Raw genomic sequence first — 15,136 nt, 5'->3', positions numbered from 1 at the left:
ACACAACAGGAAAGTGACTTGAACAAGAAATCGAGGGCTATTAGGAACTAGGAGTATTCAAGCATATTCCCATGCCTTCTACTCAAGCAGATGTAGTAATTTAGGTTTGTAGTCAGATGACCTGGGTTCAAATCTCAGTTCTGCTACTTAGTACCTGTGTGACTAAAGTAATTTCTCCTCTCTGAGCCTCAGTTTTAAGACCCTGTTTCTACAAATGTGGCTACTATGTCTGCTGTCACTGAGCTGGGAGACCATTCTAGCCTCTGCTCTGTCATGGATGGTATTACATGATTTTGAGGAAGTTGTTTCCATTCCATGCCTAAAATGGTGATCACAGCATCTTACAGCCAGTTTGAGCATAGTAGGACTAGATGTGTTCTAAGGTCACTTTGGAAGAGACCTCAAGGGTTATCTGGATCAGCTTATGCCTCTGCAGATTCCCCCTACAACTTCCCCAGAAAGTGGTCATCTAGGGCAGCATTCGGTGGAGCCTTGAATAACCACATTAATAGGAAACTCATTACCAATAGATATACATCAGTCCATTTAGGGCAGTTCGAATGCAGAGTTTTTACTTATATACAGCTAAAACTTTACTCTCTGACACAGAAATCTATTCCTGACCCCTGGAAAAGGACAAATAGTGTAGGTTACTTCCTGCTCTCTACCACTCCTCTTGTATGGAGTGTCAACACTGACGTTCCCAGATGTATTGATGCACTGTCAGTAGGCTGAGTAATAATAACTGATATTGGTTCTGAAATATTGGTGGATTCTCACTTCTCCTACACAACCTGGTAGTCACCAGCCCAGACACCAGGCAGTGCTAATGGGGAAGATGCACTTTAAAAAGGGATTGGCAAAGAATCTACCTAGTAGGTGCTCAATAAAGATGATCAAAATGGATGAATGAGGGAGTAAAGCATTCCTGTCCTGATGTGGTAACGAGAAAGACCTGAGCAGGTCCTACTGGAATGGACTTTGGGGCTTGGGTTACTACATCAGGAAGGGCATTTACAAACTGCAGGGTGCCCAGAAGGCCACCAGGGTGGAGAAGAGGTTCAACTGTCCTTACACTGTAGTAGGGAAGAGAACCCAGGAGATGTGGGGTCTGAGGAAGGACAGAGCGGGGTTCACTGACACCCCCGTTCTAGAAGTAATGAGCATCGGTCGGCATGCGGTTAACCTGCACTTCCATACAAACGGCAGTCCGCTGTCCTGTGCAGGACACACATCCGACCCCCGGCCATCAGCAGGGCGGGCACCACAATCCGAGTTTGTCCAGTAAGGGGGATGGAGACCCCGGGCCACCCTGCCTCCTCCCACCAGCCCGTGGGACCCGCGGTACCCAGTGAAGCTCGAGGGAGGATGTTCACCTCCGGGAGGATGAATTCAAGAAACTGGGAGGTCCAACCTGGAGAAAGACACTGCGGGAGAAGCCAGCCCGTCTTCAGTTATTTCAGTTTTTCACTTGGAAGGGAAATGAAACTTTTCCCCCTATAATCCGTTGCTGTCTACAACTTGCTCTTCCTACAGCCCTGGTGCTCACAGATAACTTTTTGGCTCCATAACTCTGGACCATCTACAACTCTCTAAAACCCTCCAGCCCCCTGGGAGGGACAGGCAAACTTTGTCTCAACGGAAGAGAAAGCTCAAAGACCACGCTAGCCGTCCGGAATATTAAGTTGGCCGCCTCTGGCCGCGAGCTCCCTGGCCCTGGGGGTCGGGACGGAGTAGGAGGCAGTCAGGTCCCTCCCAACGCGGGGATTCCGGCGACGCCCCGGGCCCTGTCCTCATGCAGCTCCCCGAGGGAGCCGGGCACAGAACGCGAGGTTGTGGGCCGCCCCGCCGAGCTCCGGCCTTAACAAACGGCTCCAACGGCGGCCGCCTGGGCGCTATTGGAGGCCTCAGGCCAGGGACCGGGAGAACGTCTGAGGCCACAGAGACTCAGATAACGCTTACAGCCGAGACTTGTGCGAAGCCGCCGGGGGAAGAGACCGAGCCCGCGGCTCTCGCACGCAGCCTGCTGGAGCCATTCCCCAACTACAGCTTCAACCCGGACCGGATCTGCCCGCCCTCCGTCGGACGGAAGCTTCTCCACGAACTCCCATTGGCTCTCCCTCTCTTCTCCCGCCCCCCCTCCTTCTTAAACCATTAGGATCCGAGGGAGGGGAGGGACATACGCCTAGGCCGTCCTGATTGGTCGTTGAGAGGCGACGACGTGGCTTTTCGGGAGGGACACGTGGGTCTTAGCGACACTAGTAAACAACCAACCCTGTGTATGAACTAAAGTGGAGGGAGTCCCGCCTTTCCTAGAAGTACCGGAAGCGGAAGGGAAGAAACATGCAGGTCTGGGGGGAAAGGGTCTGGTGAGGGTGGGAGGGCTAATCCCCGAAAAACACTTCAATTGCCAGCGCCCCGAATATACCTACCCTACCCCACCTTTCTAACTCCTCCTTCACGGTCTCCACTCAGGTGGCCAATAGAACCATTAATTGACCCGGTCGAGCTCTAGCCCTCCCTCATCACCCCCCCCTCCCCCCCCAATCCTTGAAGGGATGGTTGGTGGAGTGTGAAAGAGTCTAGGGGAGGGAGCGATCCGGCCCTGGTGAACTCTGTACTTCTCCCAGCTCGAACCCCGCCCCTTCAGTCACGTGCTGCTTCTCTTGCCTTGTTTCCCGCCAGGACCACCAGCACGTGCCCATTGACATCCAGACCAGCAAACTGCTTGGTACGAGGCGGTGGTGGGGCCGGGTGGGGCCTGGGCTGGGGCCAGGCTGGGAAGGACCCAGGCTGCGGTCCCAGGATGAGACTGTCAGTGGGTAGAACCTGTACTCTTTAAAACCATCTCCCCAGGCTCTGATCGCCAGGTGCCTCCTTTTCTGGTGCCTGGTAGCCCTAGTTGTGGACGGAGCCCTCCAGGCTGGGCGTCCAGGCCCACCTCTGGCTACTCACTGACCAAGTGATCGTGGAGAGGGCAAGTCACTTGTATTCCACAGCATCCTCTGTGAATAAGGGTAACCTCTAAGGTCATATTTCATCTCAGACAGCTTATGGTTCTTGGCCATCATAGAAAGCACCTCATAGATCATTTAATCCTCATTTTACAGACGACTTAACCAAGAGGGGAAGAGTAATTTGCCCGAAGTGGCAGAGCCAGGTATTCTAACTCTGACCTCAGAGACCAGCACTCTTCATTGTACTTTGCTTTAGGGGAAGAGGTTCACTTTTGTGGTTTATTTTATCTGTAGACTGACTTTGCTTTGTCCCTGGATTCGGAGGATCTGATTTCAAACCTTCTGTTTGTGTGACTTCAGACAAATTATTTAACCTCCTGGGGTCTCAGTTTCCTCATCTGTAAAAGGACAGGCAGGGTGAGGCTAGATGGCCTCTGAAGCCCCTTAATTATCCTTTTAATGCTTCCTGATCATAGATTGATCATGGATGTTATTGAGTTTAGCTTGAACAGAGTAGTTAGAAAGCCAGGAGTTCTGAGTTGGTTCTATGAGCCTAGTAAAATAGACTAAAGCTAACTAAGTTCCTCCAGGTTTACCCCCAGTGTCAGAGACAGGACTTGAAACCAGATCTTTCCAATTTCAAGGCTGTGCCATGCTGCTCAGGATCACAGATAATAGGAATTTAGAGCTGAAAATGACCTTTAGAGGTCTAGTCCAACCCTGTCACCTTACAGATGAAGAAACAGGCCCAGAGGAGACGACATGCCTAAAGTCATATAAGTAAACCTTGATGTAGAAAAGCTAGGTATCCTCTCTCTTCAAATCCAGTGCTTCTGCTGTGCAACACTTCCTTCCTTGCAATTGCCAATTTGAGCTCTTCCTGTGTCTTTGTATTAACTTTGTTACCATACAAAGATCATACTGAATAGGAAAGCAAATTTCCAGGGCCCATTTTACCGCTAGCTTCTCTATTAAAACTTCTTTGCCTCCATATTCTTCCTCCCTCAGACCAGTTATTGTTCCAAAGTATATAGCAGATTTCTGTCCTTTCTTGGGGATCCTTGTTTACTTTATGCGGTTTGGGTAACTGCTGGGAGACTTTGTTATTTGAGTGTGTCTGGTGCAGACTGGCTGGTGGACAGGAGACACTGCAACCTGAAATGGCAGAGCCTGGTGCTAACAATCCGAGAGAAGATAAATGCAGCCATCCAGGACATGCCAGAAAGCGAGGAAATTGCACAGCTGCTCACCGGATCTTGTGAGTGGATCAGGCACTTAGTTGTTTAGTTGTTATTATAGTTGGTTAGTTTCCCAATATATCTATCTCTCCCTTACTCTCAGCCATCCCAAATTTCAAAAAACCACCTCCATTCTAGCATCAATGAAGTGTCATACTCTAGTTCCTCACTTCTAAAAGGAAAGGATAGAGATGCATTTCCATCTCTTCTCTGGGGCTAAAGCATTAGGGTTTTTTTTGTTCTTCTTTTTAGTTTACGTTGTTGTGGTCATTGTATGTATTGTCTTCCCGATTCTGCTATTACATTTGGATACTGAAATTTGTTTTCCATTCTCTCTTTGATGGACATATGCTTTATTTCTAGTTCTTTATTACCACACACAGAAAAAGTGCTGCTGGAAATATTTTATATCAATAGCATTTTTCATTTTATCACTGATTTCCTTGGAATATTGGCCTGGTAGTAGCACCTTTGGGTCAAGGACTAATTTACAGCTTCACCAACAGTATGTTCATGAAGCATTGAGTTTCTAGAGTCTCTTTTTAACTAGAGCAGTAAGTTTGACATATTTCAGCTGAGCTATTTCCTGTGCTCTTAATAATTCAGCCTATTTCAGAATAGTTTCTTTTTGGGGGGGTGGAATTCTGGTTTCCCCGCACTGGCAAGAGAATGGAAACATATGCTTTTCACTTTTATTAGTGAGGAATTGAGTGAACAGTTTCCCATCATAGAGAACAGGAGTAGCTGAGGAGCGGACTTTACAAGCACTGATCTGCTTCATTCTTCTGTGGTTTTCAGACATTCACTACTTCCATTGCCTGAGAATTGTGGACCTCCTCAAAGGCACTGAGGCCTCCACGAAAAATATTTTTGGCCGATACTCTTCACAGAGAATGAAGGTGACTGTGGTCCAAGGGGGTGGAGACATGCCAACCAATGAGTTTGAACTTAAAGGAAATAATGTGATCTAGTGAAACATGTCCTAGAATTAGAGCCAGGAAAGAGCTAGGTTTGAATCCCATCTCCTACACTGTATGACCATGAGCAAGGCACTGGACCTTTCTGAGCCACAGTTCCCTCATCTGTAAAATATAGGTACCTGTAGTATTTCCTTTGTGGGGCTCCTTTTTGAGGGTAAGATGAGATAAACTGTGTGAAAACACTTTGCAAACCTTCATGTGCTGCATAAACGCCACTTGCTTAGTTTCTTTCTGGCGATTTGTGGGCTTGAAGACCCTGTCATCTCTAAGGTCTTTTCTAGCTTTAAATCCTAAAATTCTTTGAAGATTTTTTTAAAATACATTTTTCTTGATATTTTTTTTTAATATCACCTGAATTTTCCCCAGTATTTCTCCATCCTTCCTCCCTCCTAGAGAGCCATCTCATATAACAAATAATATTTTTAAAGGAAAAAAGTCAGCAAAACTGATCAGTACATTTAAAATGTCTGAAAATATGTGCAAGCGTGCCACACAATTGGACCTCCCAGCTCTCTGAATGGATGAGATGGGGGTAATGTTCTCATATCTCTTATTTGGAGCTGTGCTTGTTCTTTGTAATTTTGCAAAATTTACATCTGATTGTTTTGTGGTTCTTTCCATCTATATGATTGTAGCTAATATTATGTATATTGTTTTATTTCCATGCTTCTCTGCCTTCATCATATTTATCATTTCTTATAACTCAGTAATATTCCATTGCATTTTTGTACCACAGTTTGTCTAACCAGTCCCCACTCTGAAGATTAATATCACCTTCTCTTTCACGATTTACCTAGAAACATTTCCTGAAACTCCTCTCTGCATAGTTAGTGCCAGTGGAGGCTTCCCTTTTCACTTTGTTTATGTTTCAGACATGTGCTGCTTTGGGGATTACTTGCTTGGCATCACGCTAAATAATAAATAAACCAGGTTTCCCTTCTTATTTCAGGATTGGCAGGAGATCGTGTCCTTGTATGAGAAAGACAGCACTTACCTAGGTAAGGTAACCCAGCCCCAGGAAACAACTAAGCAAGCAGACTCCCAAATGTTCCCAAGAATTTCCATGGGCTTTACGTTGAAAGCATGAGTTGTGGGTATTTGGGAGGCAGAAGGAACCTCATAGGATTTTTGTAGAGTTTGTTGTATTGGTAGGGAAATGCTTCAGATATAGCTAAATTAGATTTTAATGAAACATTTGATAGAGTCTTGCACTATATTTTGGACAGGATGATAGTACAGTTAGGTGGGTTTGGATAAACAATAAATAGAATATTATTGAACTATAGGAAATGATGAATACAGAGAAGCACAAAAAGAAGAGAGTATACATAATGACGGCAGTGATATGAATGGGCAGAACCATAAACTATCAAAAGTGAATTTTGCAGAATTACAGAGAACAAACGGCTGCACCCAAAGAATTGTTCCTTGTCAACCTGAAATGAGGTGTCTAACGATCTATCTTCAGTCCTATGCTATTTAACATTTTTTATCAGTACTTTTGATAAAGACAGATGGCATGAGTATCAGATTTATAGACGATCCAAAGCTACAGATGGAAGCTAACACATAGATGGTAATTAGGATCCAATAAGCTCTTGACAGTCCAGGATGTTGAATGGAATCTGTTGTATAAGAATGAATATAAAGTCTTTACTTGGGTTCCAAAATCAATTTTCCAGGTACAAGAGGAAGCAAAACATGGCTAGATGGCAGGCTATGTGAGAAAGCTCTGGGGTGTTAGTGCACTGAGCATAAGTCATCAGTGTGGAATCCGCTAAAGCTAATTCAGCCTTAGACTTCATTAAGAGAGGCAGTGTTTAGGTGGTGTTTGTTATCTTCTGCCCTGAATTAGTGGCTTCAAAGTGTGGAGAATGGCCAGAAGAGCATTGGGGAGAGACCTGGAGATCATTTCATATGAATATTGGTTGGAGGCATTTGAGATGTTTGACCTGGAGAGAAAAAGCTTAGGGGATACATGACAGAATCTGGAGGGCTATTATGGGAAGAGGGGATTAGCTTTTGTTCTGGCTGCCTTTAGAAGGTAGACCTGTGAGCACTGGGAGGAAGTTGTAGAGAGGCAGATTTTGGCTCTATGTAAGAGGAAAACATTCTAACAATTAGAGCCATCTAAAAATGGGGAGTGTTGCTTTTGAAGGCAAGATGGTCACTTAATGTATGTTTTAGAAGGGGTCTTGTTCAGGTAAACATTAGACTAGCCAGACTCTGAGGTCAGGTGCCTGTCACTCTGAGTTTCTGTATCTGTATTATCTGATTGTATTCTAAGGATGATCAGAATCAGTGGGGGAGAGTGAGTTTGTGCTCAGCAAATGCCACTTGTGTCCGCAGAACTTACCTATGTGTGTGCACATGTGGATGTATGTATGTATGTGCATGTATGTGTGTTGTGTGAATGCCTTTACCCATCAGCTGCTAAGGTGCATCTCTGTGGAATACAGTATAGGCAGTTCCCCCCTTCCCATTCTGGAACATCTAGAACATCTAGAGGTTGTTTACTCCATGGTGAATCCTGGAAGAAGTTTACCTTCTAGTTTGATCTCTGAACTGGTTTTCTTGCCTCCTTCCCCCTCTGCCAGTGGAAATCTCCAGCCTCCTGGTACGGAATGTTAACTATGAGATACCATCCCTGAAGAAACAGATCGCCAAGTGCCAGCAATTGCAGCAGGAGTACAGCCGCAAGGAAGAGGAGTGCCAGCTGGGAGCTGCGGAGATGAAGGAGCGTTTCTATAACTCCTGCAAACAGTATGGCATCACTGTGAGTGAGCTGTGACCACCATTCCTAGGCCAGAGAGAGGGTCACCTGGGGCATTCTACCTCACTCTTTAGCCAGAGTTGTAGGAGAACGTTGGATAGCATATTGCCCAACTCTACTAGTCCCAGGGTCTATTTGAGAAAGATTTCCTCCCCAGTCTACTTTGCATGCTGTCTCTGACCCATCTCACTGGAGTCAGGGGTTCCTGTTAAGTTGTGGCTTACCACCACTTTCACGTTAGTTCATGTGCCTTATTTTCCCTCTAGGGAGACAATGTCCGAAGGGAGCTGCTGGCACTAGTGAAGGATTTGCCGAGTCTGTTGACTGAGATTGGGGCCAGAGTTGAGTCACTGTGGGAAGCTATTGAGCTCTACCAGGCCTGTGTGGAATTTGTGTGTGAGAGGTAAATAAGGGGTCTTTTTTCCTTTAGCATATTTCAGCAAATGCTTATTAAGTGTTTACTGTTTACAGAGTAATATACTTCCCTGGGAGAGAGATACAAAGTTTAGATAAGGTATAGTGATGGCTCTCAGGACTGTGACATATATAATATGTGCCATATTTGTGACTTTGGTCAGATTAGAAAACTGTGGTATAGATTAATATGTGGAAAATGCTGTGGGTGTTTTGGGTAAAGGGGGGAAAACTATTGCCAACTTTGGAAATAAGGAAAGGCTTCTTGGGAAAGGTAGTATTTCAGCTGGATTTTAAAAGACTAATGTTAATTCATCAAGGCAAAGGGAATGAGGGAAGGTTATTCCAGGCATGTAAGGAACTGTGCAAGTAAAGGTACAAAAGTTGGAAAGCCCAGGACATAAGGGAGCTATAGTGGGTAATCTGGTTTGGCTGAAATATGAAGAGGTGTAAAGGGAAGTATGAGAAAACAGAGGGAGGAGTTGTTCATTCTCCTTGGCTGTCACCTCTTCTATTCCACTTACTTTTTCTACAACACTAGGATTTTCTGTTTCTAACCACCCATATTTAGCAAAGAAAACCACAATTACAAACCGTATAGACCTTACCCCTAAGGAGAGGTGGTTCCATAGGTAGTATAGTTCAGGAATCCATAGGGATACCATAACAGAACATTGGGGAGGTAACGACTTATGCATTGCAGCCCCGCCGAGCCCGTGGTGCCCATGCTGAGACATGTGCAGAAACGGGGAAACACGACCGTGTATGAGTGGAGAACAGGGACAGAACCCACAGTGGTTGAGCGGCCATGTCTGGAGGAGCCCCTGGAGCAGGTGGCGGATGATGCGGTAAGTGTTGGCTCACATCCCAGAAGGGATCCATTACTTCTGTGCTTATACCAGTAGCCCGGTCTACATAGCCCATTTTTAGTTTCCTCAGAGGAACATAAGGGAGAGTTTGAGTGAGACCTTGGGAGGACAGGCCAGAGAGACCATGTTGGCCCTGTTGTTTTCTGGTCTGGCTCTTGAGCAGCTATACAAGAGGGTGGCAACCTAGTCAAGAACCTACTCTGAAGACTTATCTTTGGACCCAGCCACCCCCCTTGTACTGTGCCATCTGGTCTTTATATCTGGAGGTCAGAGCATCATAGTGGACGTTGTATTAGGTCTCAGAAGAAACTCAGTAATAAAGAATAGGAAAACAGGCCCAGCTCCCTCGCTTCCTTTGTGTTTCCATTCCATTTTCCAGATTGACTGGGGCAATTTTGGAATAGAGTCGGCTTCGGAAGGGATTAACTATGACATCTCCACTGAGACAGATGAAATTGACTGGGGAATCTCACTGGAGCCTGATTCAAAGGTTAAGTTTGGGGGTTTTGGGGTATTTATTTATTTTAGTCAACAAAGGTTAAGTTTTTAAGCTCAAGAAGTCACCTTCTCATGGTGATATCTGTGATACCTACCTAAATCATAAGGGAAGACACCAGTATTTAAAAATATGCCACTTGATATATCCTTGTCTTCGGGAAATAGTATAATCCAGGATACAGCAACTTGTCAAAAGTGACATTATCAGTTGCAAATTCTGTTGTCTGGGAATCCGAGCATATTTGTGGTAGATTTGAATGCACAGGCCTGGGAGGGGCATGTAGATCTAATTATGGGTTGGAATGCTGGAATAGGGGAGAACAAATGAGAAGAGAGTCTTCCCAATGTTGTTAAGTCACAACTGGTCAATTTTTGGCATTAAGTTTCTTGGGACAAACAACTCCCTCCCCTTCTCCTACAGCAGAGAGAATTTGAAGGGACGGAGAGAAGATCAGAAGGTAACTTGTGAAAGCATTGGCATGGGTGGTAGTGGTGGCTTCAAGTGCCCTAGGTTGTTGAGTCCTGCTGTTGGCTCAGTCTGTATTGTTGAACTTCTTAAGATAATCGAAGCCAGGTATTTGGGCCACCCTAGCTCTTCTTTTTCCTGGTGTGTAAAGCCTTTAATTGTGTGAGAGAATTTTTCCTGACCCTGCATCTTAATGTGACTTTTTTGGTCTGTTTCCAGGAAGCTTGTAATGAAGGAATAAATTGGGGAGATGGAGATGCCGATCCCATGCAGATAACAGTACTAGAAGTGGGAACTGAGGGTAAATTTTCATCGTTCCCTGCTGTCCAGTTTAAAAGAATGAGCTTGCAGGCTTCTGTGGGGTCAAGAACTGAGGATCCAAAGAAAAATATACTTCACTGATGGAGACTTTTTACATATTTGGTTTTATTCTTACATTTTTCTTGTGGGAAGAGGGGATGGTCATGATCAGGGGCTTGAAATTATGCCTAGACACACTTGGCTTTCTCTTTCCCAAGGCTCTTTTGGGACCCAAGTGTCCATGTGGCCTCTTGAAAACTGGTCTTGCCAAGTAATTCCAGGAGTCACTGGGCTGTGAAGTTCAACCCCTGGGAATCATGTGGTATGGAAGTAGAAATAATGTAGTAACAAGGTTCTGCCACTAGATGACACTGTGGTTTGAAACTTGGTCTGGCTTCAGCACTGTTGTTGAGAAGGCTTTGTTGCAGTGTCCAGAATGTATATTCCTTTTAGACCTGTTTCTGTATCCTCACATCCCTCAGCCAGGTGGTCATTGGTCTCAGGCCCACTATGACTGAGACCATTCAAGAGAAGCTGTAGTTCAAGAGATAGGGGAGGAGGGGAGGAGTACTCAGGGCTTTGTGCCTATAAGGCTTTCTTTCCTGTCCTGGCATGCAAATCTCTTTTAGGATCTACTTCAGTGTCTTATTTTTCTTCCGACAGCTCCAGAAGGTGTTGCAAGAGGTCCAGATGCTCTGACTCTTCTTGAATATCCTGAAACCCGGAATCAATTTGTGGATGAACTCATGGAGGTACTAGGAGTTCTGAGAATTAGGGGAAAGGAGCTTAGTGCATTCTTGGACAAGAAGATAATTGTAAAATATGTGACCTTGCTCTTACTTTTTTGTGTATAAAGTACTACCTTTGGAGATTTATCTGGCATCCCTATCAGTGGTATGGTAAAGTTAATATAGTTTTATGTTTGTCTCCTAATAAGTCAGTGGGAAGAGTGTGACCAAAGAGTTTGAGCTTTATGGAACCCCGTTTTTTAGCACAGAAGTTCAGAGTAGCATCCGATGTCTCTCAGTTCCTTTGCCCCAGGAGAGGTTGCCCAAGATCCCTGATGCCATTTTATCCACAGAGCTCAGACCCATACTTCTGTCTTTCACTGTGATGAGGCAAAGTCTGTCCACACTCTTCAGGTTTCCTTCTTTCTTTAGTTCAGTGATTGTCAGAGTTTTTAATACACAGCCCCTTTGGACTTTCTACTCCACATGTCCTCTTCTGCTTTACCCTTTGAGTCACTTCAGTTTTGCTTGCCTGACCCATGTCATTTCTTACTGTCTCGGAAGGGAAGGGAGGGGAAGAGACTTAGGACTGAGTGAGGCAAATGGTGACAGATTATGGGGAGAAAGATGAGGCCAGAGCTGGCTTCAGTTATAGTTGCTAAGTTTCCAGAGTCACATAGAACAGGTAGTTCCTCCCCTTTCCCCAGGCACCAAATAAGGAGCACTTTCAGGCCTGAATTTTGGATCAGCCAAAGGATCCCCAATGGTTTAAAGATTCACTCAACTTTCCAAAACTTAACTGAACTTTGTAAGCAGCTATGCTGACCCATTTTGTTCTCTTTTCTCAGTTAGAAATCTTCTTGTCCCAGAGAGCATTGGAGATGAGTGAAGAGGGGGACATCCTATCAGTGAGCCAGTTCCAACTGGCTCCACCCATTCTGCAGGGTCAGACCAAAGTGAAAGTGGTTGCCATGGTGTCGGTTTTGCAGGATCTGATTGGCCAGCTCACTAATCTTCGAATGCAACACCTGTTTATGATCCTGGCCTCACCAAGGTCTGGCTTTCCCCTGTAGTATTTGATGGCTTGGGTAAGAGTATGGTATACAGCTTCTTCTTAGGGTCCTACATCCATAGCAGCAGCTCTGAAGCCTATATGGTTCTTCCTATTCTTTTCTTGACCCCTTAATACATCTCCCTGTTTTCTTATTTCCTGTACTATCTTCTTGTGCTTTCAGGGTTAAAATTGCCTTGGGGCTGGGATACCAGTTGCCAGTTGTATGTGCAGACTCTATTTCCCCAGTGCTCAGAGCTTACTTCTTGGAGAGAAAGGGTTTCAGAGTCTGAGGCGGGGTGCCGAAACACTGATCAGACCTGGATGTTGCCCAGAAAACACAGTTAGGTCATGAGGCTGTGGACCCATGATTGATAATTAGATCCCACACTTTGGTCTGGGCTTCCCATCCAGGTATGTGGATCGGGTGACCGATCTACTCCGGCAGAAACTGAAGCAGTCTGATCTGCTGGCCCTGAAGAAAGAGCTGATGGCCCAGAAGGGGCAGGAGGCTCTTCAGGAGCAGGCGTCTCTGGAGCCCAAACTGGACCTGCTGACAGAGAAAACGAAAGAGCTACAGAAACTGGTAAGAGATAGAAATGGAGACCACTGCCAGGGCAGAGTAGGGAGTGCAGAGCACTGTGTTCTTCCTCTTCTCTGACATCCTACGAGCCTCACTTAGTGTCACTGTCTCACAGATTGAAGCAGACATTTCCAAAAGGTACAACGGCCGCCCTGTGAACCTGATGGGAACCTTCCTGTGATGTCTCCTGCCTTCTCACCTGCTCAGCCTTTGGGATGGAGGTGTGCTGGACAAGAGGGTAATGACATAGGCGTCTCTAACTGAAAGAGCCAACACATGGGAAGAAAGTCTCAAAAAACTGTTAGTCTAAAGGGGGGGGCTTAGAGAACTTGCCCTTTGGCACTTTACTCTCTGTGAGTTGTCATGATTGGCTTTGTGATCTGGTTAGCAAGTAGCCATCACTTTCAGTTTAGTGAGGCTTAATTAAAAAAAAAATAAAAAAGCTTTGTGTCTTGCTTGGGGTTTCTCACACACTGTTGTTTTTCTATTCCTAGAGTTTGGAGGGCCATGCTCACCCATGTTCCTCCAGCCATCTGGGCATATCTCTGCTTCTTTGAGAAGGTTTAAGGATTTTTTCTGCTCCCGTTGTGCTATTGAGAGGTCCCCAGGCACTCATCTGCACATAGGTCAGTGAAGGAAGAGAAGGCTTCACTGATATCAGGGCCAGCTGGGGCCTTCCCACTCTCCACAACCAGGCCCTTCCTGCCCCATGGCAGAGCAGCAGCCAAAGGGGAGCTGGATGGAGCCAGCAAAGCTGTATTTTCCTCTTAATCACAGCTCACCTTTAGGCAGAGGGAAGATGTGGCCATGGCAGGCAGGGTCTGACAAACAGTGGAGACAGGAGCCATCACCTTCAGGAGCTGCCTCTCCACTTCTCACACAAACTTGTTTCCTTCATGATGGGATGGGGCAGCCACCCCATTGGAGCACCCCTTTCCAAAGCCACCTCCCGCCCTTACTCCCCAGGAAGGAGATGGGGGGTGGGGTGGGGGTGGCCAGCAATTCGATTTTAATTTCATAGCAGAGCAGTTGATTCATGGCTCTTTGTCGCTGGCGTTGACTCCTGTAATGACTTTCCATCAAAATGAAAAGTGGAGTGACACCACTCATTATTCCTGCTGCTTGTTATCTCAGTTCTGGGGAGGGCCGCCCCCTCCCCACTGCCTTTCAGCCTACCCGGACAGTGAGTGATGGCCCCTATTAATCACCGACCCCGCGGACTTCAGCGGACACACACTATCCAAAGGAGAGAGATAAGGCAGCATGAACTGCTTGAAGCCATTCCTATCAATTAATGTCAGACCATCGCTTTTCCCCCCAATCCCTGCCTAGTTACCCTTCTTTTGGGGAGATGGAGACTGAAATGAGAGGCTTAAGCATTGGAAAAAAGGAATTGGTGTTGAATGTTGAGGTAAAACTGATCTTGAAATGGAAGACATGCATTGAAAGTGAGTTGGGCCTAAGTGAATAACATTCTGTGCAGTGAGTGAGGCCCCTGTGGGAGGTTGTAGTTCAAGCTTGGTCCTGCCACCTTCCTTTTCCTCTGTTCTAACCCTTTTCCCCTAGGAAAAGGCCCCTGCCATCTAGGCCCATCCTTACTGCCTGGCCCACCCTTGCAGCTGCTGGCTCCATTTGGACTGTTCTCTGGACTCCAGCTGCTGGCATCGCATCACTGAGGCACGGCACCCTACTCCCCCTTCCTGCTGTCCTTCCTCTAAGCACCAGTCCATCATACCTCCTCCACTGCCTGCCAACAGGGAAGTGCCCTCCTGGGCCAGAGGGACTGTTTGTGTACCTGAGCCCCAAGTCCTCTCCCTCTGCCCTTGAGAACATTAGCCCTTGCCACTTTTCCTTCTTTAAGAAGTGGATGTAGCCAGGGTCTGTGAGGAGACAGGAATATTCTTCTAAAAGTTTGACTTTGGGCTCGTTCCATCAGGAGGATCTAGATACAACAGGCATCTAACTCTTACAGTTTGTTCTAGGTACTCTGTCAACTCCCTTTGGGGAGGTCAGGGACTTCAACTGGGTCTCTTTTGTTTTATGTCTAATTTACCAGCAATCTTGTGATTATTCTTAGGTGCCTATTTTGTGCAGCATTTTGGCCTGTTATTTCAGTTGTATCTGACTCATTGTGACCTCCTTTGGGGCTTCCTTGGCAAAGACACTGGAGTGGTTTGCCAGTTCCCTTTCCAGCATATTTTACAAATGAGGAAACTAAGGCAAACAGGGTGAAGTGACTTGCCCGGGGTCACACAACTAGTAAATGTCTGAAGTCACAT

At 46.0% G+C, this 15,136-nt stretch overlaps 1 protein-coding gene across 1 annotated transcript; it reads left to right on the top strand.

Moving 5' to 3' along the window:
* Positions 1-1,080: 1,080 nt before the first annotated feature.
* Positions 1,081-13,312, top strand: CDK5RAP3 (CDK5 regulatory subunit associated protein 3). The gene is made up of 14 exons (XM_072646182.1): positions 1,081-2,349; positions 2,686-2,731; positions 4,084-4,215; positions 4,994-5,094; positions 6,125-6,173; positions 7,773-7,951; positions 8,215-8,351; positions 9,066-9,210; positions 9,611-9,721; positions 10,415-10,496; positions 11,159-11,247; positions 12,072-12,277; positions 12,689-12,860; positions 12,973-13,312. Exons 1-14 carry the CDS (start codon positions 2,344-2,346, stop codon positions 13,036-13,038), a joined length of 1,521 nt encoding a protein of 506 aa, XP_072502283.1. The 5' UTR covers positions 1,081-2,343; the 3' UTR covers positions 13,039-13,312.
* Positions 13,313-15,136: the final 1,824 nt, after the last annotated feature.

Source organism: Notamacropus eugenii, chromosome 2, assembly GCF_028372415.1.
Source record: "Notamacropus eugenii isolate mMacEug1 chromosome 2, mMacEug1.pri_v2, whole genome shotgun sequence".
In the NCBI taxonomy this organism is placed as follows: domain Eukaryota; kingdom Metazoa; phylum Chordata; class Mammalia; order Diprotodontia; family Macropodidae; genus Notamacropus; species Notamacropus eugenii.
This window is presented reverse-complemented; position numbering and strand designations above follow the sequence as displayed.

Excerpts from the sequence above, each read along its gene's own strand:
- CDK5RAP3 (XM_072646182.1), top strand. Across the intron at positions 4,216-4,993 it reads ACAGCTGCTCACCGGATCTT|ACATTCACTACTTCCATTGC; the intron begins GTGAGTGGATCA and ends TGTGGTTTTCAG. Across the intron at positions 12,278-12,688 it reads ATGATCCTGGCCTCACCAAG|GTATGTGGATCGGGTGACCG; the intron begins GTCTGGCTTTCC and ends CTTCCCATCCAG.